This window comes from Enhydra lutris, unplaced genomic scaffold, assembly GCF_002288905.1.
Source record: "Enhydra lutris kenyoni isolate GAN:26980312 unplaced genomic scaffold, ASM228890v2 scaffoldscaffold25, whole genome shotgun sequence".
Lineage (NCBI taxonomy): Eukaryota > Metazoa > Chordata > Mammalia > Carnivora > Mustelidae > Enhydra > Enhydra lutris.
Window position 1 is genome coordinate 1,157,284 of NW_019154109.1, and position 27,211 is coordinate 1,184,494.

A 27,211-nucleotide genomic window follows, 5' to 3' on the forward strand; every position below is an offset into this window, starting at 1 on the left:
CAAGTCTGGGTACTTCATGGGAAAAATGTAAGGACATGTTGAATTCTCTCACCAGTAGGCTCCCTATTATAAGGATATGCTTGGGTTTGTTTGTTTTCCAAAATAAATTTCCTGCAGTGAAAATGTATTAGTGGACTCTACTCTTTCTGGGGGACTTATTATTGTTATTGCTGCATTTTGTACTAATACAGTAGATTTTCTATTAAGAGCACAAAACTATCTCTAAACATCTTAAAACAATAAGAACATCTATTGAGCACCAACCGTTAAAACCTAGTGACGTAATCCTCACAAAAATCATAAGGAGGTTTTACTATTCTTTCCCTTATTTGCAGCTGAGGAAACAGGCTGAGAGCGGCAGAGCTAGACTCGGGATAGGTGTGTGGTACTGTGCAGACTTTGCGCCTCACCACTACACTGTCCGCTTTCCTACTGGGCAAATCTCCCATGGTTGGCTAATACAAAAGTACCAAAACAGTGATAACAACAACAACAACAAAACACTTGACAAAAATTTCAGATTCTTGACTGATGATTTTTAAATCAGAGACTTACCCACCTGTTTCATAGTTAAGTGCATTAAAACCATCAAGGACAAAGGAACAAATACTATTTGTTATAATCTCTGGGAAATTAAATGCTGTTCCCTAAAATCACCTTGTAGTGTTTCTTTGCTCTGGGTAAATATATTCCACCATATGACTGAGCTAGATTACTAATACGGCTGTTTTTTAAATACACTGAATTATTAGAAAATCTGTGTGCGCGCGCGCACACACACACACACACAAAATACATTTAATGCTTGGGCATTCATTGTCTTTGAAAATGGTCAGATTAATTTTTTACTTCTCTGAAAAATATTAATATGTATATATATAAATATATACATATAAATAATTACCTAGTGCATATATTCGTGTATGTACATACATATGCCCAAACAGAACCAAAGGAGCAAATACATAAGAATTACAAAAACCATAGAAAATATTGTCTTTTCTCCTGAAAAGAGATTTTTAAATTGCTATTCTCAGCCTCTAGGGCTCCTTGAAGATATCTCCTGAAAGGACAGGAGGCCACCCGACTGGGCTGCAGGGTCTCCTTCCCTTCTTCAACCCGAGCTGGTCCACATTCTGATTTTGCATACTGGGATTATTCATGATACTTCCTTGAAGGAGTACTGCTGTACTTACAAAAAGAAAAGTAAAAGTCTGAAACCCACAATTCTGGAACTTCTTATAATATCCAGTAGGTGGCAAACTTTACTGCAAGGAAACTCTGCCACACTATAAATTGGTCGGAAAATATCAATTCCACTTCACGTCCAGGAAAGTTTCTTGCTCTGGATCTAAGTCTCAAATGGAAGCTGAGAACAAAATTCTCAATGGTCATTTCCCTTGGAATTAAATTCCTCCAATTACAGTTTTAAGTAGTCCTATAAGGTTTTATGTGTGTGTCCATGTAAGTTTCGCTCAAAATGTACTATTACTATGAATATTATACTGTAGACTGTTTGCACAATATGCGAGGTACAATGTAATAATATAGATGACAGATTTTTTCAATTAGGTGCACAAAACTGGAATAATTACAACCCTTACTTCATGACATCATTGTTCTGTGCATAGTTTGCTTTTTACTTCGTTAGTGGGTGTTTAGTTTGTTTGTTTTTTTTCAGATTTATTTATTGGAGGGAGACAGAGTGAGTGAACAAGCATGAGCTGGGGGAGGGGCAGAGGAAGAGGGCGAGAGAGAATCTCAAGCAGACTCCCCGCCTAGTGAGGAGCCCTGTGAGGCCAGTCCCAGGTCCCCGAGATCGTGACCTGAGCTGAAATCAAGAGTCCAACACCTAACCAACTGAGCCATCCAAGTACCCCTAGTAATGTTTAATACAGAGATAAACTGCAATTCATTTATATGTTTGAACAATAGATAAAAAATATATATAAAATATAAAATAATATAAAATATAGATTTATAAAAATAAATATATATTCATATAATATATAATATAAATATGTATAATATAAAATATACATATAAAATATTAAAAATATAAAAATTTTCTTTTTGAGAGGCAATTGTCTTTGCTCATTTACTATAGCCAGCTGAAGTGTCAGTTAACAATGCCTAGGTCATAGGCTGCATTTCCAAGAGGGCCAGTTAGCACCTCGCTTATGGACACACCATAACCCCAGGAAGCAAATTGGTGCCAATGTCACCATTCACCCCAGAGGAGATCCAGTGAAAGGATGTGCTTCATAGATGATCTTGTCCAGAACAAGTACTGAAAACATAACTCAAAGTGTATGTGAAAACAAAGTGTGGGGGGGCAGTGTGTATGACCAGATTATAAATTTACCTGGTTTTGTTTTAAAAATATTTTTATCAAAGTTGTTCAGTAATACTTATAAAGGAAACAACAGTCCACTTTCTACCATCCCCATTCCTCCTCCTTACTCCTACTGTGAACTCCCCAGAAGCAAATACTTAAAACTCTCGGTCATTTCTTATGGTTTTTATTTATAAACTTGTCAATAATAAGTGATTTCCCCCCTCATTTTATTTAATTAATTTATTTACTAATCTATTTATTTAGAGCATGGGTGGCAACAGGGGGAGCTGGACAGAGGGCGAGGGGGCAGATCTTAAGCAGGTTCCATACTCAGGGTGGAACTGGAGGCATGGCTCGATCTCACCACCCTGAGATCATGACCTAAACCCAGATTGAGGGTCTGACGCTTAACCTCTGAGCCACCCTCCCTTGTTTTAGATACTGGCATTGTCTATTGGAATCCTGCTACAGAAAAGTAGATTTAATTTCCCTGAAGTTCTCAACCACACATACCCACGGCCCCCCAGCACACATGCAACTCTACTGCTCCAGTTAAAATCATTATCTTTATTGCTACTTATAAAGAACTGTGCCACCACATAGCAAATTACAATTTCACTTCCCTTCTTGCACAGCCTTCCCCTAGAAGTAATTTAATACTAGTAAGAGTTTAAAACACTTGTCCTGTTTTGTTTTCCTTTACTTCTCTATATGAGACTCTGCCATTTTTCTTCTTGGAGCTCTGCCTTCTCTTCCTGCCTTCAGCGCTAGTGACTCTACGCTGGTAGCGTATCTGTAGTCCAGCGAGCGATTTTTTCATAAAATGTGCTTCGTTCCTTTATTAGATCCCTGGTAGGCTAGATTCCACGTCTCTCATTTTCTTGGTTGCACTCTTACTTTCATGGAGCTTATCTTTTAGAATCTTCCTGAAAAGTGAGCATGAAAGCTGAACATTTAAATTTCTGAATCTCAGCAAATATTTCCCCCCACTAACATTTGATTGATAGTTTAGCTGGGCATAGAATTCTATCTTAGAAATTATTTTCTTTCAGGATTTTTAAGGCATTTTTCTAATATCCCCTAGCTTTCAATATTTCTGTTGATAAATCAAATGTTACTCTGATTTCTGATGCTTTGTAAATGAGTTGTTCCCTGTCCTGTTTTAGGGAAATGACATGCTTCGCTGAGGATTTATTTTTTAATTCTTTGTTCAGGGCACTTAGTAGAAACTTTAAATCTATAAACTTGTTTGTTTTTTAATTATAGGAACAATTCTTATATTTCTGTCATAATTTTAAGTCCCTTCTCCCTCCTCTCCTTGCCTCCTTCACCCCATCCCATTTTCTTTCTTCTCTTATTTTGAAACTCCTCCTTGACTGGTCCTTTATGCACCTATTATTTCTACCTCTCATTTACAATCTCTTAGTATTTTTTCCTAGTGTCTGGTGGATTTTCCTCAACATTATCTTTCAGTCACTTAACTGGACTTTTAAGTTCTACCACTGTATTTTTCTATGTTCAATTAGCCAACATATAGTACATCATTAGTTTTTGACGTAGTGTTCAATGATCCATTAGTGCGTATAACACCTACTGCTCATCACTACATGTGCCCTCCTTAATATCCATCATCCTGTTACCCCACCCCCAACCCCTCCTTCTGTAACCCTCAATTTGTTTCTCTCTCTGATTTCTTCCCCTTCAGTCTTCCCTCCCTTCCCCTGTAGTCTATTCCTTCTGTTCCACATATGAGTGAAACCATATGATAATTGTCTTTCTCTGCTTGACTTATTTCACTAAGTGAAATAAGTCAAGCAGAGAAAGACAATTATCATCAAGCAGAGAAAGACATCTACCACTGTATTTTTAATTTTAAAGACCTCTTTTGTTCTCTAGAAGTTTAATAACCACCTATACTTATTTCATTGCTGTAATATCCTTTCTTAACTCTTTGAATATATTAATGCTCATATTTTCATAAATTGTTGACCACTCCTTAAATTGTCTTTGTCTCTTCCAAGTTACTTAAAAACATTTTTTGTATGTGTGTTGGTCTTAGTGTTTTATCTTAGAGGTTTTCCTCCATGTGGTACATCTCATACAATCCATTCATATTTAATAACAAGGTACTATTGTTTCTTAAGCTGATTAATGGGTACAAGGATGTTTGTTTATCATTATTCTTTAGAGTATATTTGTAATATAAAGTATACTTAAAGGACAGTAATGGCCTATATACATATATCTATTTCATATATACTCTTAAGCATGTGTTTGTTTAAGAAGAGCTATTTGAGGGCTCCTGTGTGGCTCAGTGGGTTAAAGCCTCTGCCTTCAGCTCAGGTCATGATCCCAGGATACAGGGATCGAGCCCCACATCGGGCTTTCTGCTCAGCATCAAGTCTGCTTCCCCCTCTCCCTCTCTGCCTGCCTCTCTGCTCACTTGTGATTTCGTCTGTCAAATAAATAAATAAAATCTTTAAAAAAATTAAAAAATAAAAAGAGCTATTTGAAAGCACTTTTAGTTCCTGTTGCAGAGCTTTCTAGCTCACTGAGATTTGTTCTCCAATGACTGGGCTGGCTCATTTCAAAGGGTGACACCCAATATCAGCATCTGTGATATCTGTACCTATTTTCTCTTGGGCTGGTCAAGAGATATAAGGAGTAAATCTGGCTGCTGGCATTTTTAGAACTGAATTGAAAATGAGGCTGGGGAATGCTTCACAGTTCTTTATGGAGATATTCATTCATTCCATCACCCTGTTATCAGACCAGACCCAGCCACTCCCACTAGTTGTGCCTGTGCCTTTAAATCGCCTTCATGCAGGAAGGGCAGTCATGTAGTTTCCTGGGGTGAAATATGGGACAAGAGAATCTAACTGTACTATTGGTAAGTTTTCCAAACGACCTTCTTATTTTCAGCACCACTTGAATACCTGGAGCTTCTAATTCCTGAAACTTTGGGGGTTCTACAGCATAAATTGTCTCGCTTCTGGGTGTCTCTCACACGGGGTTTTGCTTCTGCTGGTAAGCTAAGTCTATTACAGCCCACCCATCCGCAGCCTACCTTCCACTTACGTATGAGTGTATGTATATGGGTATTTATTGCTGTCCCCTCAATCTCTCTTTGGTTCTTGTAAATAGGACAATTTCATTCCCTTTTGTCCTTTTTTTTCTAGGACTATTTTTTTTTTTAATTTTATTTATTTATTTGACAGAGAGAGAGAGAGAGCACAAGTAGGCAGAGAGGCAGGCAGAGAGAGCGGGGAAGCAGGCTCCCTGCGAAGCAGAAAGCCTGATACGGGGCTCAATCCCAGGAGCCTGAGATCATGACCCGAGCTGAAGGCAGAGGCTTAACCCACTAAGCCACCCAGGTGCCCCTCTAGGACTATTTTTTGGTCTGATTTATTCAGGTAAAATTTACAGATAATAAAATTAACCCAATTTCAGTGGCAGACACATATGGTCAATAACTATTGCCACAATCACAACACAGGATGTTTCCATAAAAACTCTTTCATGTCCCCTTATAGTTAGTTCCCTTCACCCAACTACATTTCCTGGTGACCACTGAGCTGCTTTCCATCACTACAACTCTGCTTTCTCTAGAATGTCACTAAATTGAATCAAACAGCCAGTAGTGTTTGTGTCTGGTTTCTCTTAACATAATACTTTAAAGATTCCTCCATGTTGTTCACTGGGTCAGTAATTTGCCCATTTTATTCCTGAGTAGAAGTCCAATGTGTGATATATTAAAATTTATTTCCCAGCTGATGAATATTTGGATTTTTTTCCAGTGTTGGGCATTATGAATAAAGCCACTGTAAATTTTGCAAGCAAGTTTTTATGTAGACATTATGTCTTCATTTTCTTGAGGGAAATATCTAGGTGTGGAATTGCTGAATAAGTGTATGTTTAAGTTAATAAGACACTTGGAAACTGTTTTCCAAGGTGGCTGTGCCATTTTGCATTCCCACCAGCCATGTATGAGATATATAACTGATATAACACTACAACAACAGGAAAAGTAGTCTTTTAAGGTGTGATGCATTACTAAAGATAAAAAGGATAGTTTATGAATATATGAGGGTCAAACTAGCAGAATGATATAACTATTTTAAATTTCTATGAACATAAGAACATAGCTTCAGGGACACCTGGGTGGCTCAGTTGGTTAAGCATCTGCCTTCAGCTCAGGTCATGATCCCAGGGTCCTGGGATGGAGTCCTGCAAGGGGCTTCTTGCTCATCAGGAAGCCTGTTCCTTCCTCTGCCTGCCGCTCCCCTCATTGTGCTCTCTCTCCCTCTGACAAACAAGTAAATAAAATCTTAAAAAAAAAAAAAAAACTTCTGAATACAGAAGCGAAAATTGTCAGAACTAAAAGAAGAAATATGAAATTCATATTCATTACAGGAAATGTCAATGCATCAATCTCAGTGAAAGGAAGTAGTATGAAAAAATCCGAATGCTACAGAAGTTCTGAATAACACAGTTAACAATTTGATATTATTGATTTTATAGACTTTTCCATAGGTCCAAGAAGAAATCACCATGAAAATCAGAAAATATTTTTATATGAATGGTAAATAAATTTATAAGAAATGCAGTAAAGCTGTGCTTACACAGAAATTTTTAGTCCTAAATTAAAAATTAGAAATACCTAAAAGAGTAAATAGCAGTTAAACCCAAAGCAAGTAGAATTAAGAAAATAAAAAAGCAAAAGCAGAAATTGAGGATCAAAAACAAAGATTTAACAGACATACTATACAAAGTCAAAGGCCAATATTTGAAAACATTAATACGACTGGTAATGTGTAGGCAACAATGATTAGTTAAAGAGAGAGAGAGGGCATGAAGGAAACGTCCATTTTCTCCACTTCCAGTCAACACCTGGTGTTGTCAATTTTTGTCATTTGGCCATTCTAGTGGCCATTTTAGATACTGTTTTTAATTTCTGCTTCCCTAATGATAAATGATGTTAAGCATTTTTCAATATACTTATTATCTATCCCTTTATGCTTTTCATGGAATTTTGAAAAGGAAAAGAATTAAACATTTATGTAAATATCATCATGTTTACATAAGAAACTCTACCCAATAAGTATCCTAACTTCTAAAATAATGCCGTAAAAAGAAATGGACTTTAGAATCAGACAAACCAGAGGTTCAAGTCCTACCTCTCTATGACACTATGCAGATGACTTAGTCCTTATAAAACTTAACTTTCCATCTGTAAAATGCTTTACACAAATATTATAAGAAATCCATTTTAAAAGTTGCATTGGAAGGGCCTTGGGTATAAAAGCTAATTTCCTTTGCTGTCTGTCTTTCTACACAAATGCTTCATTTCATGGCTTAAATGAGAATGCTTGAGTATTAAAGGAAGAAAAAAACCATCGCCATCATCACTAACAAAATAAAAATAAATGGAAAACCTAAATTCATAAATGCCCTTGATGGTGAACAAGGCAACTATAGTATTTAATTGAATTTTCTCAGTTTGGACACAAGAACTTTAAATGCTGCCCAAAGTTTGAACTTATTAAATATTTTCTCCTATTCCTCCCTATTCGCTATCCCACACCCTCTCAAGCTTTTCTTATTATTGACAAAGAATGCCAATATTCCTCATGCTTTAGTTCTTTCTTTTGAAAATACTCTCCTTCCTTCACTTGCATTCATTTAAAAAGACACCTCAACTACCTTTTCTTCACTGAGACTTTTCCTGGTAACACTTTTTCTGGTCCCTGTGATTACACAGCACCCTTCCATGTCTCCATTGTGACATTTCCCCCCTTCCTTCCAATGATAAGTATGTACTGAGCATCTGTGATGGGACAGGTGGTGTTGTAGACCCAGGACATACAGAGACACAAGGTATCCTCCTTTCCTTCATGGAGCTAACATTCTAATGAAGAAAACAGAAAACAAACACAAACACAAAGAAATAACAGCATTTATTAAATAGCAAATGAAACTTAGAAACGGAGTTCAGAGAAACCTCTCAGGAAGTGACACTGGAGCTAAGACATCACATCTGAAGATGTGATAGGAAAGCCAGCATCTGAAAAAAGACAAAAAAAAAAAAAAAAAAAAAGAAAGGAAGAATGAAAGAAAGAAAGAAAACTAAAGTATTAAAGTATTAGGATGATTACTTGAGTTTTCTCATAGGTAGTAGAAAATGTTTGCTCTCTGATCAACCCTCCTGATAATATAGAAGCATATATTAACTTTCTATGTATAGGCACTAGAGGAAAATTGTCGGCTCCCAGAAAGACTCCACAGAAGATAATTAAGAAAATCTTCTCACTCTTGTGTGATGTACCAATTCGTCATTTATTACCAGTATCTTCCCATCACCCTGTTGGTGGCCACACCGTGATGTGAGAACCACTTCTCTTTTTTGCAGGAAGAGAGGGAAAAGATTTATCACTACATATTTCTCAAAGTTTACACACTATTTTCTTCTGACAATAGTTGATTTATATCTCATGTCCTAAGAGCAAACTCTCAATTTTGTACCTTTTTTTATTACAAGCCTGTATAGTTGTCTACTACTGTATTTGTGAGCAATATTGTAAGAAAAGAAGTAAAAATAAGAGAATGATATAGTAGATGAATCCACATGCAAGACAGTGTTTTGTGGGATAATACGTTTGAGTTGACAAATCATCCAGCTTCTCCGTATATGTGATTCAGAAGATAAGAATGCTGTGATCATAAGGCATCTATACTTGGGGAAAACTTCTACACATACAAATGAGCTGACAAATGAGTTGACAAAAAATTAAAGAATTAATTGTTTTCCCATTGGTTATTATTCCAAATAGAATTTACAAATGTATCCCTAGAACAGAGATGCCTTTATAAAAACAAATTTAAAAAAAAGAAAAACAAATTCCATAAACTTTATTACATCTATTGCCTTGCAGAAGGATTTAATTTGTCATCTGTAAGATGTACATAATAACACTGTGTTTCCCCGAGGATTAGAAACAATGTATGTGACATACCTGGCAAGCTTGGTACAAAGAGTAGCACTTCAACAAATAGTTGGTATTTTATTTTGTTTTAATGTTTTCATTATTCTATTTTTTTAAGAATATAAATGGTAAGTGTGATAAAGCAGTCATAAACCAAGGTGTAACATTCAATTAAATATTAGTTTCAGAGGCGCCTGAGTGGCTCAGTGGGTTAAGCCTCTGCCTTCAGCTCAGGTCATGGTCTCAGGGTCCTGGGATCGAGCCCCACATCAAGCTCTCTGCTCAGCAGGGAGCCTGCTTCCTCCTCTCTCTCTGCCTGCCTCTCTGCCTACTTGTGATATCTGTCTGTCAAATAAATAAATAAAATCTTTTAAAAAATATATTAGTTTCAGTTAGACTATATTCAGAGACAATTTTGTATCTCATTTCCCAGTACACTCCAGAATCTTCCATGGGAGAATGTGAATTTCAAAAATGTACATGTATAGGACAGTTTACCAGTTGCTTCAATTCACCCCATTGCTCAACGGCATTTGGCCCTGAGAAAGGGAAGTGGAAAAGCAAAGAACTCTCAAACTAGCTATTTTTGTTTCTTATTAGCAACTACATGACAAGATTTGACAAATCACCATTCATGAAAACCCTCATCATTAGATATCATTTGATCAAGCTCATCAACAGAATGCAGCCAACTGTATTCCATGAATGAGTCTGAGACGGCAGAAGAACAGAAAGATATTTAATTGTATCCTTAGCCATATATCTGTAAACTTAATCTTAATATTTTTTTTTATTTCCTTGTAGGTTCCTTTTGCAATGACACCAGGTGCCTCTCAAATTCTTGCCAAAACAATTCTACATGCAATGATTATTCAAAAGACAACGATTGCCATTGTTCAGACGCAGCCATTAATTTGGACAAAGACTGCAACAGCATGAGAGACCCATGCTTCTCCAATCCCTGTCAAGGAAATGCCACTTGTGTGAACACCCCAGGAGAAAGGAGTTTTCTCTGCAAATGTCTGCCTGGTTTTAGTGGAACAACCTGTGAAACTGCCATTGTTTCCTGTGGCACAAACCCTTGCCAACACGGAGGTGTTTGCCATCAGGACCCTGTTCACCCTGTCTGCATCTGTCCTGATGGATATGCTGGAAGGTTCTGTGAAAACGATCTTGATGAGTGTGCTTCCACCCCTTGCCACAATGGGGCCATGTGCCAGGATGGAAGCAATGGCTATTCCTGCTTCTGTGTCCCAGGATATCAAGGCAGGCATTGTGACCTGGAAGTGGATGAATGTGTCTCGGATCCCTGTAAGAATGAAGCTACGTGCCTCAACGAGATAGGAAGATACACTTGTATTTGTCCCCAAGACTATTCTGGTAAGTCTATCACATTTGAGGACCAGAAGACGTAGTTAGCCTTCCCTTCTTTTAATATGACAGAAGCAGAGGTGACTTTTTAGGTCTCATCCAATTGCTTATGACAATGGTCTTGGTGGGAATTAATCACTAGATAGAAAGCTCCCTAAACCATGAAAATTCCCAGAGCCTAAGTATTTGCTAACTGTCACTGTTGTTTTAAATGGAGCCCTTCCATTATTTAATTCTCAGATTTAGCCTAGAGTTAGTGGGCTCTATGGGGCCTTGCTTTCCAGGTCAGGGTCCTTCAAGTTTCCTCATGAGAAGATGCCTTTTGTGCTAGCTAAAGCGTGCCAGGAATGCCCATGCCTGCAGCTGCAGCCTGCTGGGAAGGCAGGCCATCATGGAATGGACAGATGTTAGTGGGTTCTAGAGTGCGAGCAACAGATGAGTGACAGCACGGCTGATGGAGAATGGTAAAGAAAATAAACCCAATTTTATTAATAAGGAAGTCACTTTTCTAAAATAAAGAAGTCACTTCTCTAAAATAAAAAAGTCACTTCTTTAATTGCTTGGAAATAGCAAATAGTAGTACCTCCTGTCTATTAACAAAGTTCCTGTTGACGTGGTATTTGAGCACAGAGTAACAGGCTGACCATTCATTCACTAAAAGGGTACGTGCCATTTACTATCCTCATGCTCAGTGCCTACACTCCCCACCCTCCTGAACCAGTTACCCAGTCAGGTCATTTCTTCATGGTGACCAACCTTCTTGCCCTGCTTTACTCTCTAGATTCTTTACAGTAAGGGGGCAACTCATGTCGTCTATGCTTTCTCACATTCATTATTCTAACCTGCTCACAGCTTTCCTGTGCTTCCTGACTCACATCTGGGTGACATTATTTACATTTTAATGCCACTTTTCCCTGATCTCTTGCTACTTTTGTAAACTCCTGCGGTATCTGACTTTCAACTTACCTTCTTCTCTGAACCCTTTCACACTTAACTTCTCTATCTTGTCATTCTTTTCCTGAGGATGTTAAGCAATATATTTGGAAAGTACTTCTCTTCAAAATTTATACCAGAATCCTCCAATGTCATCTTGTTAAGATTACACATTCTGAAATATTGCTTTTATAAAATAGCTATATCCCTAGTTGCTCTGACATGAAATTTGCTCCCTTTCCCTCAATCCTTACCTACAACCAATCCTCAAAGTCTCTCTGGACATCCAAGATGTCTTCCAAATTGAGCTCCTCCATTTTTTTATCAGTGCCTTTGCTCATGTCCTCATCATCTTGTGTATACTTATTATACAACCTCCCACACTCTACCTCCAGCCTCTACCTTCAAGTTATTCTGAACAGTGCCTCTGAAATAATAGATCTGAAATAGATCTTCTAAAATAGATCTGACTGTGCCATTTCTTCTGAAGAAGCTTGAGAGCTGCCCACCACACAGAATAATTTTAACATCTCATTGAAAACCATTCACAATTTGTCCCTTACATATTATCTCTACAACCTCTTCCACCAAGACATTCCCTTTCCCTGAATTGTTTTCATTTTTTACTCAAGTGGTTTCCCTCCCTCTGGGATGTCCTTCTTCAATTCAATGTCTACTCTGTGAAGTTCCGTACTTGCAGAACTTTGTTCATCTCTCGCCTAACTCGAGAAACATTTCTGATTTACTGTCTGCTGAAATAATACTTCTAAGCTGCTACAGTAATTATTACTTCTGTAGCAGTCTGTGCCTCTATTAAAGAACTCTGTCCTATTCTTCAGATACCTGTGTTTTTGTCTCTTCCCACTGAAGTATTAGTTCTGAAAGGACAGAAGTCATGTCTTATATGTATTCTTTAATTCATCAACATTTAGGGGTATTTATTACATGTCAGCATTCGTATTAAGACATACATTTGTATTAAGACACCTTAGGAATAGTACTTAAGGTGCCCAGCGTATTGAGTAATGGCTGCTTAATAAACTTTTTCTGAATTGTTCTGTCTAACAATTGTTCTAACAATTGTTCTAATTGTTCTAATTGTTCTAACTAATTCTTGTGTATACTTACTATACACAATATTTTTCTGGGCACCCTCTGTGGTAATGAAACTGAGGTAAATAGATATTAGAGTTTGCCTTCTCTATGCATATGTTATGATAGTAGAATGATGTATTAGGTGGAAATTTTTTATTATTGATTGCCTTCAACTACCAATATAAACTAAAACTTACGAGGAGCAATGGAGGAGTTTATGAAACAGTACTTATACATGAAATTTCCTTATTTGGGTGCCAAATTGTCATGTTCATTGTTTAAAATTGAGTTACAGCAATTCAATTTCAGTTTTTAAAATTTTTTTAGTAAAAATAAGAGATACATTTTTGTGGGGCTGGTCTGGGATTGCTTTTGCTTATAATGGACACATTTAACAACTGCTTTGGTTTATTAAGATAGTATCTTCCATTTCCTGCTGCTAGTACGATATTGTGAATGGTGACTAAAAGAAACAGACATGACATCAAAGAAATGTCTCAGCCATTTTAGCTACAGTGTTCTGAAATAGTCTTGTAATTGCAAAACACAGCTTGAAAAAGGATGTTTTACAATGTATGTGTTTTTATTTTTTTACATTTCAATTAATTGGATCATAATGAATCCTTTCAGTGGTATAAATTTAGGCATATAAGATGTCAAGGGTATATTCCAAATGTAGTAAAGTACCTCCATTTTAATACTTTACTCTACAATGAATTAACTTATACTGTGGATATATCGTATCCCAGCTGGACCCAATGAAAATCAATGCCTTTTTCTCACTATAACATTAGCTCAAAGCCCACAGTGAGGGCACTTCCCTTGCTCAAACCCTGATATAATAGAGTTGTTCCCTATTTAACTATGTTCTTCTATTGTTTTCTAAGAAATCAGCTAAATTTTATTATTTTAGCTCTGCTGACATAACTATAACTTGCTTCCAGACAGAGTTTAAACGACACTCATCAGACAGTAAGAATCATGTCTGTTATGAGCTAGTTAGGTTTATTCGGACACAAAGGTGCAATTTTAGGCTTGATCACCAGTCTCCACAAGTAAAACAGCCCGCATTCTGGGAGCTCATCAGTGGTTCCCAGCCCTGACTAGACATCAGCCATCACCCAGAGAGATCTGAAACAGAGATGCTCAGACCCCACCTTCAGAGAGTCAAATTTAATTGATGATTCTAATGTATAGCTAGGGCTGGGAGCCAGAAATCAGATTTATGTGAACTTAATTTAGAAACTTTTCTTGAAATATCCCCCCATCTAGCCCCACAAGGAGGGTTGCTTACCTCAGTGGCATCCCCTGGCTACCAGTATTTGCGGCAATTAATGAGAAACTCAAGGAAGGTCTATAGGACCAGGGGAAAAGCCAGAGCTGGGAAGGGAAGAAAAAGAATTAGTAATCAGCATGGATGCGTACTCTGGCTCAACCTAGACCTCCCAATGAATCCTGGAAGCTATTACAATAACCTAGCTGCTGTGCGGTACATCCAAATTTAGAGACTCATAAAGAACCTGGCTTCCAGGGAAAAGCCTGTGCTCCTCAGAGCAGCAAAGTAAGAAAACGTAATAAATTTTAAAAGACAGAGAGGTAGGAGAGGAAAAAGAGCTGTAGCACACAGAGAGGGGGTTCACACTGCGGGAATCCTACTCTGTGCACTCCACTGTGTTTCCTAAGTGGTGATTCATGAACTACAGAAATAGGCTTAGAGAGAGCTGCTAAAGATGTTGGTGAGAATATGCCAGGCATAAGCAAAAACTCCAATTTAAGCTGAAAGTAAACAGCTGCAAACTTTTTTTAATGAAAAGAATATTAGCCTTGAGCATGTGACTGCTTTGAGTTCAAGTTTATGCAATACATCATTCTTTCGCTGAGGTCTTTCTTAAAACGAGCAGATTGATGAGTGAACATTTTTCACGTCAAGATGCCTGCAATATGAGAAAAACGGGGCCACGAGAGGGCAGGGAAAGGGCAATCAGATGCACGATGAAGCAAAACACTGCAGGAAAATATCTTATTTCTTCCATTATAAAATAGGTTTTTGGCATAAAAACAATCTTGTGGAAAATAAGGGGAAAAAAAACCCACTTCATCAAATTTACTTATTGATTATAAGATGCATCTTTATTTCAGAAATGAAATCTTATGAAAAAAATTCATTTTATATTCAAGAAAATGTGTTAGTATAGGAGACTAGTTAGAAGACTAGTTAGCACATGGAGACTAGTTAGTTAGAAACTCACTGCAATACCAGGAGTAAGACATTAGGATCTGGCCTGAAAGGCCGATGGTAGGGATGAAGGGAAAGGTAGGTGTAGGGTTCACTAAGAAGATGACTCACTTACCATTTACTAAAGCCAGAATATTCCCAAACTTATTATACCCATGAAAAACTTGAAATCTCTAATATGAAAAATAAGAATGCATTGAAAGTTCAATTTTCATTTCCAACTTAATAAACTTATCTCTGTTGGTAGTTCTCAAAGTTTAGCATGTATCAGACTCACCCACAGAGCTTATTAAAATACAGTTTCTGATTTAGTAGATTCGTGGTGGGGGCTATGCATTTATAACAAGTTCCCATGGGATACTGATGCTGACGTTGCTGGGGTGGGGACCACAGTTTGAGAAACCACTGATGTAGACAATGATGAGGATTTTCATGTGACAGCACAAAGTAGAGTGTGTGTGTAGTACTTATTGATAGTAACAGTTCTGGATAAATGATATGAATAAAAACAACTATCTGTTGAATTCATTCAGTTGTTAATTTTGTCAATACACACACACTTATGTATGTATATACGTCGAAGTAGGCATTGTTATAGGTTCTGCAAATATAAGAATAAAGAAAAGTGATGAAAAAGTCCTCTTACATTCTAGAGGGAAGAGACAGACGTGTATAAAATAAGTAATAAATTAAATATTTAGTGGGTTAAGTGGTGATAAATACAGTGGAGAAAAGTAAAAGTAAAAAAAAAGGGGGGGAATTAGGAATTGAACGATACGTTAAATGACTAGGGAAGGGCTTACTAAGAAAGTAACACATGAATAAAGTTCTAGAGAGGAAAGGAAGGGAGTCAGGCAAATGAGTTGTGGAATAGCATTCAAAGCAGAGGAACATTCAGTGCATATTTAATGCATTCAGTGCAAAGGCCCTGAGGTCAAAAGTACTGGAATGTTTGAGAAGCAGCAAAGAAGCTGATGTGACTAGAGTGGAGTAAACAAGGAGAAGGAGACATAATCAACTACTGGGGCTGGTGGGCCATTGTAAGGACTTTGGCTCTTGCTCTTAATAAGACGGGAAGTTGTCGGATAGTTTTGAGCAGAGGACAGAAATGATTTGACTTACATTTTAAGAAAATCTCTCTCCTTGTTATGTTGAGGACATACTGAAGTAAGTGGGTAAGGTAGAACTAGGTGTCCAATAATACAATAATCTAAGTCAATGGACTATTATTAACTTGGGGAAAAGCAAAGAAAAGTATTAAGTTTTAACAACACCTTTTTCCTCTTTTAAAATTTAAGATAAGAATTAACACAGAGGATCACGGATCATGCAAACAAAATGAGTGCACACCTTTACTGACCTGCTCTCTATTGCCCTCTGGTGGGAAGTCTAGATAATGCAGGACAGGTCTAGCCCTGAGAACAGTTCCTGCACCAGTGTGGTGCCTTACCGGTTTCTATCAAATGCATCGTCATACAGTCTTTCACATGCACACCTGAAACTTATTCTATCTTTCTGCATTACATGGTTATTCATTTATAATTTCCTATCAGACCTTCTTCCATTAATAATATTTTATGTTCTTTTCTGTGCCTACTCCAATAATCCTCATCCATTCTGATGAATAAGACCAGCAGGTATGATGTCACGCTGACGTTGTCATTACAGTGGCCCTTATCAAAAGCATAATTTGAATTCCAGCCAATTTGGAAATTTGAATGAGGCTTATGTTCCATTTTTTCTAAATATATTTTTGATTAACTAAATCACTTTTCTAATATCATTTTTGTATGACAAATCATATAGATAATTTAATGGTCATGAACATAACTTGGGGAAATGAAAGTATTATATATCATAAAATCTAAGCTTATTTTATGAGAAAAATTGTTATTATCATTATGATTACCATTACTACTGAAAGTTTTTTACTGATTACTGATTTACTGATTACTGATTGAAGTTTTTCTTAAAGTTAATACGTTAATAATAATTAATTAGTACATTAATAATAAGTTAAAAGGAAGTTAATACATAAATTGTTTGATAAACTTAAATCAACTTATTGGGAATAATTAATTGTCTGTATTTGTATAAGGATATATAGTATGTAAGACATGAATTCAAAGAACATTTAAATATTGTTTCTGTGAGCATCAACCAAAATATTTCACATTTCACTCACCATCTGGTATATATGCCCATAACTAATATTTTTCACACCCAAAAGGCAAATAATGTGTACCAGCCAGAAAAGAGTATTTGAATTTCCCAGGTAGTATCTTCATGTCATCAAAGGAAAATGACTGTTTTTTTATGTGCTCTTAACTCTGAAGTTGATCACTTTTTGTAGTGTCATATAAAAAAACTAAACACTTATTCAGGCTTTTGCTCAGAACGAGAGCCATGTGAAATACTTTTATGAAGAAATAAAGTTACTGGCTTTTGCCAAATGTTTGTTGAATGAGTGAACAAAAGAACACAAATTACACACTCAGCAAATCTTTATGACATACTTGCATGGCACTGGACACTGTGCCAGACCGTGGAAACATAAAGATGACTAAGACAAAATTTATTATCCCTGACAAATACTCAGTTTATTCTGGGAGGAGGCGTGCAAACAAAACTCCCAGTCTCTTGCTGGACAGAATGCTGAGGGAACACCAAGAAAGGAGTCCATGACACTGCTTAGGGTCAGGAAGATCTTCAGGGAACAAGCGGCCTACGAGCAGAGCAAAAATGCACTTCTTTCAGGATGCTGAACTGAAACTCATGTCCTCTGACAACATTTATTACTACTATTATTGTACGGGTAATAATGAGCTGAAGAACAAGGCGGGGATGACTACAGAGGCTTTAGAAAGGGGTGAACATGGGGCGCCTGGGTGGCTCAGTTGGTTGGACAACTGCCTTCAGCTCAGGTCATGATCCCGGAGTCCTGGGATGGAGGCCCGCATGGGGCTCTCTGGTTCTGTGGGGAGTCTGCTTCCCCCTCTGTCTCTGCCTGCCTCTCTGCCTCCTTGTGATCTCTCTCTCTCTGTCAAATTAAAAAAAAAAAAAAAATCTTAAAAAAAAAAAAGAAAGGGGCGAACGGCTCTTCTGTCATCTTTGCTTTGACACCTGGTTTGTGGTGTAGCTAATAGTTGTGAATGACATGCTCCATTTTAAACTCCGCGTCCGAGTATTTCTCTGACTTCCTGGCTACCAGCAGGGTGTGTGTGCAGATCTGAGTGAGGAGGGGAAGAGCTGAAAAATACGCAGTAATATTAAGTATGGTTGAGATGGAGAGATTGTGGAATTTGAAAGAAGAAGACAAGACTTCCAGTTCCACCTCTGATGCAGTCTAGTGGTTTCTAGTGGTTTGACATTGATAAATAGTTCTGAACTGTGTCCTCACTCTAACACACAGGCATTATAACACCACCTAACTCTCAGGGTCATGGTGACAATGAAATGACTTACTCAAAGTTTTTCCATAAACTATGAAGCCATGAAAATGCTGGTTGTCACTAATTTAATATCTTCAAGTATTGCTGCTAGCATTTAACAATATTTACCTATACTTTTTATAGGAATCCTTTTCTTTTTTTTTAAGATTTTATTTATTTATTTGACAGAGAGATCACAAGTAGGCAGAGAGGCAGGCAGAGAGAGTGAGAGGGAAGCAGGCTCCCTGCTGAGCAGAGAGCCTGACGTGGAACTCAGGTCATGATCTCAGGACCCTGAGATCATGACCTGAGCCGAAGGCAGCGGCTTAACCCACTGAGCCACCCAGACGCCCCAGGAATCTGTTTCTTAAACTGAATAGCTTTTTTTGAATATATTAGAACTGTACTCAGGGATAAATTAACTGAGGTCATAATCTCTGTGCTCTATTATCAAGTTTAAAACTGGAAAATTATGATATGCGTAGGCAAGAATTTATTCTCTGAACCTGCCATATCATTGAATAAAAGATTTAGGAATGTATTTGCATTATAACATTTCAAACATTCAGGACTTACAATTATCCTAATGGATAAAAACACAAGAAAGATATTATAATGATTAAAACATTATAATCACATAAGTGTGAAATGTATAACGTTGGTATATTTAACATAAGATGCAAATATTATAATTTTCCTATTATCTTCCCAAGAAACTCACAAAATTAAGCAAGATAGAAACCACTTATAAAAGTAGAGTGTATTTCAAACATAGCATCTTAGAAACTTGGAAATGGGTTACTCCGAATTAAACTTTACTAATTTTATATATTACAAAGTATACATACGCATACACATTAAATATAGACAGTAGATTGAGGAAGCATACCTATTAATTAGGAATAGAACATTTTAAAATCAAATAACATCTTCCCACATGTTACGATATTTATGATAGGAGTAAAGTGAGAGGAAGAGCATAGATAGACTTTGAGAAGAAGGAAGGAAGGGTGAGTTTGTTAGTACTGGGAGTAGCAGTAGGGCGTGGGGATGTAGAATATTTAATATTTCCACTGACAACCTGAAAGTGTCATTAGATTCAAGAAAGCACTAGAACGCACTCCCTATTCTCTGTTGAGGGCTGACCCACAGAAGCCAGTCTTTCTATCCCTAGAACTACTTCTAGCCTCCACGATCTTTCTAGAAAGCTGAGAATACTGCAATAGCGTCGAGAACATTCTTCAACGCGCACCGACGGAAGAAGGAATAGACGGGAGGGCAAATAGCGATAAGACTTCAGAAAACCCGCAGAAAACGAGTTTAAGATGGAAAGCAGAGGTTATTCCAGTTATGTCTCTCTGTGAAGGCAAATCCTATAGAAACGAAAAAGATTTCTGTATCTATAATGACAAAATAATAAAACCAGTTAATTCATAAAGAGAACAGCATATACTGCGCACGGGCGCGTCTTGCCATTAACAGCACCAGAGGTTGGGGAGAGTTCGAGGGTCGCGGAGACACAAGGTAACGGCCCAGGTGCAAACCCCCCCCCCAATACCCAGTGGCGCCGATTTCCCCAAAGGCAGGCGTCGGGTGGGGCGGGGGGGACCTGACTGCCCGGCCAGGCGGGGCGCGCGGGCCTGGGGAGCCCCAGTCGCTGGCACTGCTGCAGTGGTCTCCACTGGAGAGCCAGCTGCGCGTGCGGGACCGCTCCTTGCTCTGTGGCAAGCGGGAATCCCGCCTATCCCAGTTCGTCCTGGGCTGTGACCCCGTTCAGGGGAGGCATTCCCTGTTTTGGGCTCTTGGGGAAAGGCAGGCATCTGGCCTCATTCAGGCCCGCACCTACAGAAGGGACCCTGACATTCAGGAGCCGGTTATTGGAGGAACTCTGAAGCCTTGCCTGGTGGCACCGGGATACTCCAGAATAAAAGACATCTGGGATCAGTTATCCCTGGAGACACCTTCGTCAGTATGAGGCAGCACGTTCAAATGCGGACCGTCACCTATTTGCAGCCACCGCCTCAGAGTAACTCACAGAACTCGGGCAGCCCTGCACCCAGGAGGATATGCAGGTGGTTGGCGCCAGACCCTAGCTCTGCAGGCCTGGAGGAGTACTGGCTGCTGGAAACTTCCTGAAGGGGTAGGTACTGACCTTTCCCAGGGTGTCAGGGAAGTCAGGGATTTGGAAACCATCCTGGGTCTGCAAGGGCCAGGTCGCTAGAGTGGGCTCTAACAGGAAATGAACATCTGCCTAATTCCAAGTCACAACCAACCAACTGATGACTATTCCTCTTGAAGGCAGATCTGGGGCAATTTGACCGCCTTGCCAGGGCCAGGTGGGGCAGGCTTGCCTGAGGATCCTTCAGCAAGAGACACCAGGGAGTTCTAGTACCCAGAGGCCTTGCTACTGGGGTTTTGGATCCAGAAAGGGCATATTGGTCTGGCACAGCTTTCTGGAACAAGCAGCGATCTGGTCCAGCTCTGGTTCCTAAACCAGGCCAGGACCGGTTCAGGAGAGGCTGGGTTCCTATGGTGTTCTCTGTGGGAAACCAGGCATCTGCCTACGTCTAAGGCTGCATCTTCACAAAGGGACCCTATCACTCTGAACAAGGTATCTCTGGAATTCTGAAGCCTTGCTTGGGGGAACCAGGCGCACTGGAATGAGAAACATCTGGGATTTCTGGTTCCTGGAGAGGCCTGGATTCCCCATCAGGCAGCGCATCCAAACGGAGAGTGACTGTTGCCATCTTTGTAGCCATAGTATCAGGTTGTATTGAGGGGGGAGGGGCCACGGGGCTGGGCCCTAGACCTCAGGCCTGAAGGGCTCCAGGTGCCCAAGCCCTGGAGAGAAGATCGTACAGCACAGGCTGTGCAGTGCAGTTCCGTGTAGCTGGAGACTGCAGGAGGACCCCCGGCGAGAGATGCCAGTTCCCTGGGAAGGGAGTTTAGGAAACAAAGCATGGAATTCCTTCCCTAACCTAGCTACAGGCACCTGGTCCCCTGAAGGCAACCTAATGGGAATACGACTGCCTTGCCTTGGCTGGGTGGGTAGCCTGGCGTGTGAATCATCCAATGAGAGGCCAGGGAGACCTGGTCCATGGGAGAGAGAGGCCAGGTCACTGGCCAGGTCACTCTTGTAGTAATAATAAAGTATTAATAATACTAATAAGAAATAATGGTAAAGTAAATACAGTAAGTAAATAGTATAAAATAATATAAAAATATAAACCCATTTTCACATTTCATCAGAATGAATCACTGATAGTTACATTGATTTCATATATATCAGGAGACAAAAAAAAAAACTGTGGCTAAAATATAATACACCAAGATGCGCTTGCTTATGGAGTGCCTCATAATTCCTAGATTTAAACCTGTGGCAGAGAAAAGAGCAGTCTTCAAATGGATAAAATTCACTCATCTTTCAGAGATGAATCCCAGGCTTATAGAATCTACTTTAAGTGACTATTTTGTAAAAGGTATTTTAGCGTCCTTGGAAAAGGTATATCTAATTGCACAAGCTAGAAATCTTACTGGGTAAAAACTCAAAGGTGTTCCCCTGAAATAAAAATCTGCCTTTAATCTTCCACAGCATCTTGCTAATCAATGTTATGCTTGTTTTACACTGTTAACCGGAGCATGAAGTCATCAGCCTCTTTGCTCTAGGATGTTAAAAATGTCATAACAATGACATAGCGGAGGAATGGGTGATATAATCTCTGGCTGTAGTGATCGGGGGTGCCGGAGTACCTCTTTGCAGTGATACGTGGTTCAGACTCGCACGGGTAATTGTTGTAATCAATCCACCATGCATCATTCTTTAAAGAACGCAGGAATAGTGTATATAATTCTTATTCAGAAGGAAATAGTATGCATAGTGGCCTGTTAGATATTAAATATATTGAGCAGACTCTGAAACATAGGATGATAACTAAAAGCTAGGTGTTATTATTCCCAAAGCATGGGCTCTGCAGGTAATGAGAACAGTGTTGAGAGTGGTCTGTCGATGGCATACTGCCTGCGTTGCACATTCTCTCCCCACCGCAGTGAGTGATGAGCACAACATCAATGACGAGACCTGCTTCAGGCTGATAACATATGATGGGTGCTATCTTGGTAGCAGAATGTTACCATTGATCTATAATTGCTGAAGGATGCATATTGAGATGCAAAATCTCTAATGTTGATCAGAAGTTTAAGGCACAGTCATTCAGAAACAGTGTTTCGTTTTAAACGTTTGCCAAAGCTGTAAATCTGCCTTTATGCCTTTTGATTTAGAGTGGGTCCAGGCTCGCAGAAGCATTGAGGACCTCCGTCCTGGCAGACCAGATTGCCTTCTGGGACAGATGATGGATTAATCCATAGCTAGGCTGGGATCATTCATTCAAAACTCATTGAGCGTTTTCTTTTCTTTTATTTTTTGAGCATTTTCTATATTTAAGAATATGTGCTAAATGCTATAGATCTTAGTGTTAAAGGACAAAAAAATTCACTTTGATGGTTTTGTAGATAAAATGAACAAATAAGCATTTGTGGTAAAATAAAATATGTACTTTTATATGACAGGGGTTTATAAGAGAAGTGTCAAGTGGCACCTAAGGCAGACATAAGTAGTTAAGTAGAGTGTCCGGCATCATGGGATACTCAAACTCAATTTTTCAGAATGAAAGAGAGTTAACTACCGGGGACTAGGAGTGAGGTGTGGGACATCACAAGCAAGGGGAATGCTATGTGCAGCCCAAAGATATGAGAGATGGTGGAGCTATAGGAACATCATTGTAGGTGGTACCTATAGAGTCCACATCTTACTGAATCTTCTACCACATTCAAAGGCTTTATCCTGGAGACAAGAGAAACTGTTTCTAAATTTTGCATAGACAATGATATCATCAGACTTGTATTTTATAATGATCACTCTCAGAAATGTAGAAAATGACTTGAAAGAGAGATGTCAGTAGCAATAGGACAAGAAGAGAGATGGTGAGTGTCTGAATAAGGTTGGAGCAATGGGGATGGCCCTTTAGATCCATTTCCATGGGGGAAATGACAGGATTTGGTGACTAATCAGAATGTGGGAAATAAAAACAAGATGATGATAACTCCTAGAAATCCGGCTTGGGTGATTTGGAGATAATCCCATTCATTGAGAAGAGAAGTTTGGCAGGGATAGGGGTGTAGGGGATCAGTGAGGGTGGACCGAGGAGAGTTTATATTTGGAATTGTAGAATGACAGCTGTTGAGATAGTTGGAGAAGACATCCTACGATAATTGGAATCAGAAGAGTAATGTGGCCTAGAGTTACAGACTGCTAATATGTATCTTACGTGAAGATGTCACTGGAAAAATTCCTGATATTCATTAGATTGGTCACCTGCTTCTAGATCATTGTCTTCTTAAACACAAATCAGGCAAATACAACCCTTCAGTCTTTTCCAAAGTGCCTTTGATTCTCACTTTTGCTGGAATTTGATGAAACCACTTTCTACGCAACCCTTATTAAAGGGTTTTTGGGGTTTTTTTGGTTTTTTTTTTTTTTTTTTTTTTTTACTCAATTCTCAGAGCCAGGAGAGAAGGTTTGCTTTCTTGCTAACCCCCCTACTCCTGAAAGACCACGGATTCACCATTCATTTACTGCTTACACTACTCTTCTTTTCCTCACAAGCCATTATTTCCCAACCTCCAAGACACGACCAGCATTCTCAATAACTTCTGCTCTTTCCCAGTCAACTTCTTCACATTTGGTTCAATTCAGCAAAATGTGCTGAACACCTGTCATGGGGCAGGTGTTTGCCAGACACTGAGGATGCACATCCTTGAAGGACGTAAGGCCCTGGGCTGCGATGCAGGCTCATGGCCAATAGCACAGGCTCTAAACTCAGATGGTCTCTAATCGAATCCGGCTCTACCACCTTCTAGCCTTTTGGTCTGTGTCAGGTTTCTTACCTTCCCTGTGCCTCAGTTTCATTCATCATGAAGAAAAGGAGCATAATGATAATGCCTCATCGATAATTTTTCAAAGATCAAACAAAATCAAATAATGTACATAAAATGCTTAGCACAATCCCCGATGTGAAATAAGCTCTCCGTGAATCTCAGCTCTTACTATTGATGATAAGGAAGGATCCTTGTCCTTAAAGCAGTTATTGGAGATCAGCAAGTAACAAATAATAAACTATAATGCTGAAAATGCTATGAAAACACAAAAGGATGGAGCCAGTAAGGAAATCGGGGAGTATACTTCACTGAGAATGAGGCATTTAACATAAGTCTGAAAGGATGACGTCATTATTTGAAGCCCACATCGGGCTCTCTGCTCGGAGGGGAGCCTGCTTCCTCCTCCCTCTCTGCCTGCCTCTCTGCCTGCTTGTGATCTGTCTGTCAAATAAGTAAATAAATAAAATCTTTAAAAAAAAAAAAGGATGACTTCATCAGATGGACAAGTAGGAAAAAACCTTTGAGAGAGAGAGAGAGAGAATTGGTGTGTCCAAGCTCTGGGAGGTTGGAGTGTATGGCGGGTTTGAGAAGAAGAAAATGATCCGATACGACTGGCATAGAGAGTGCTGATAGAATTGTGAGGAGATGTGAAACCAGAAGTATTACCAAAGTTTTTCGTTGTCAAAAATGAAGACTTTTCACTTTGTCCAGATCCAGTGGGAGCAATTTCAGAATTTTATGGGCCATGCTTTTCGCATTTCTTGAGCTTCTTGTTTTCAGTGACCTGCTCCACTATCCCCGTACAGTCATACCCTGATGCAGTCTCAAGTTGGACCCTCTCATCCTTCCAAACCGCTTTCCCACCAAAATTCCCACATTCTGAACTTCCAGTGTCCTTGTTTCTATTAAATTTTTACCTCATCTTTCACAGAATATCAACCACCTGGCTTCTTCACACTCATACCGTCCAAAGCTCCTTCTCTATCTTGCTGTTTCCTTAGGAGCCTGGGCTTTGTGGAGAGCTATTCTACTGATGGGCCTGTATTGTTTTCTGAGCCTTCTTGTTCTTGACCTGCAATTATCTCCTTGCACACTTCCAGTTCTGGAGAGCCCCTCATTGTCTACTCTTTTCTCCTAATTTAAAGTCGATTGAGCTACCTCAAATATTTACTACCTAATTTGGGCTATATATTTACTGTTGCTCATTAGCTACACTTATGTCCATTGTAGCCCTTTTCAAAAAAAAGCATATTTAGTATAGTGTCTCCTCCAAATCTGTCCAGTATGCCATCTCTATTTGTTTTCGTGGAATTGGAATCTATTCCAAATTCCCTTTCAGGAATATGTTTGCTTCCAAAGACTTTTCAAAAATATTTTTTTATCCTATCTACCCTGAGGAATTGAAGAAGGAATAGGAAAGAACAAATAGATTATAGGTAATACCTATTATAGATTATACCTATATCTATACCTATAATACCTATATACCTATATATCTATAATACCTATACCTATACCTATAATACCTATATACCTATAATACCTATAATCTATAATACATTATAGATTGACTCTAATACATAGATTCTAATACATATAGATTGACTATAATACATTATAGATTATAGGTAATACCTACCATTCATTGAGCATTTACTATAATCCAACCTTGGTGTTAGCAATGGCAGAGCAGAGCTTCGTCCTAAGTAGTCTGTCTACAAAATCCATGTTCTTTCTACTCTTCCATGATGAATGGCAAAGGAAAATGGGAGAAAGGAAAATGATAATAGCAGGTACAGTTTTTATAATTTCCTAACTCAGCATGATACAAAAAGTATTTGCTGGACTCATTTGCAAAAGCATTTGTCTGCCTTGCATGCTTTATTTAGCACTCTCTATAAAACTATTTAATTTCCATCTACCCAGATCCTACATAGTTTTCTCTGCTCTACCATTCTGTACTATGGTGGCTTGGAAATTATGTGTGTCCTGATGTCTTTCCAGATTTCTATAAGGAAGTGGAGACAACTTCTCTCCTGGGATCCCAACACGTATCTGGCGTAGTATCAAAGTCCCAACTCACCAAGGGTGAGGATGAAGAGTCTGGGACTTCTGTTCCTCCTTCATTTTTGCTACATCTTTAACTTTCTGTTTGTCTCTCACCTGAGGTGGGCCAAAAACTGAACAGTTCTGCTCATTTGAATATTCTACTCCAATCTTTCCTGTCTTGGGTCTGTGTATCAATCAGGTTTTGGTCAGACAAAAAAGAACTCAGTCTATGTATATCATTTATAAAAAGCTTAAATGGTAATTAAGGGCTTATACACAGAAAGGCTCCATAATTTGTGGGTTCTGCTGAAAAATAAAAAATGTGGGGTCCGTAGTTCAAAAATTATTAAGAATTTGAAGATGGTGACAGAAACACAAATCAAGCAGGAGTCTGGGATGCCTGGGTGGCTCAGTGGGTTAAAGCCTCTGCCTTTGGCTCAGGTCATGATCTCAGGGTCCTGGGATTGAGCCCCGCCTCAGGCTCTCTGCTCAGCAGGGAGCCTGCTTCCTCCTCTCTCTCTCTGCCTGCCTCTCTGCCTACTTGTGATGTCTGTCAAGTAAACAAATAAATCCTTAAAAAAAAAATCAAGCAGAAGTCTGTTGGGCTTGAATTCTGACCTCTCCCAACACACAAATTCCTCCATTGAAATTCTAAACCCTACATCAAAGTACCTCAGACTGTGACCTTATTTGAAAATATGACCCTGCAATTACACTACTGGGTATTTACCCCAAAGATACAGATGTAGTGAAAAGAAGGGCCATCTGTACCCCAATGTTTATAGCAGCAATGGCCACGGTCGCCAAACTGTGGAAAGAACCAAGATGCCCTTCAACGGAC

General features: G+C 38.9%; 1 protein-coding gene across 2 annotated transcripts in view; it reads left to right on the forward strand.

Annotated features, from left to right (window-relative positions):
- The first annotated feature begins 10,133 nt into the window (after window positions 1-10,133).
- The window catches only part of LOC111151161 (crumbs 1, cell polarity complex component), a 137,287-nt gene continuing 120,209 nt past the window's right edge, over window positions 10,134-27,211 (forward strand). For both annotated transcript variants that reach the window (XM_022508957.1, XM_022508958.1), the window contains exon 1: window positions 10,134-10,701. In XM_022508957.1, coding sequence (XP_022364665.1) covers window positions 10,257-10,701 — 445 coding nt within the window. In that variant the 5' untranslated portion in view covers window positions 10,134-10,256. The remainder of the gene's footprint in view (window positions 10,702-27,211) is intronic.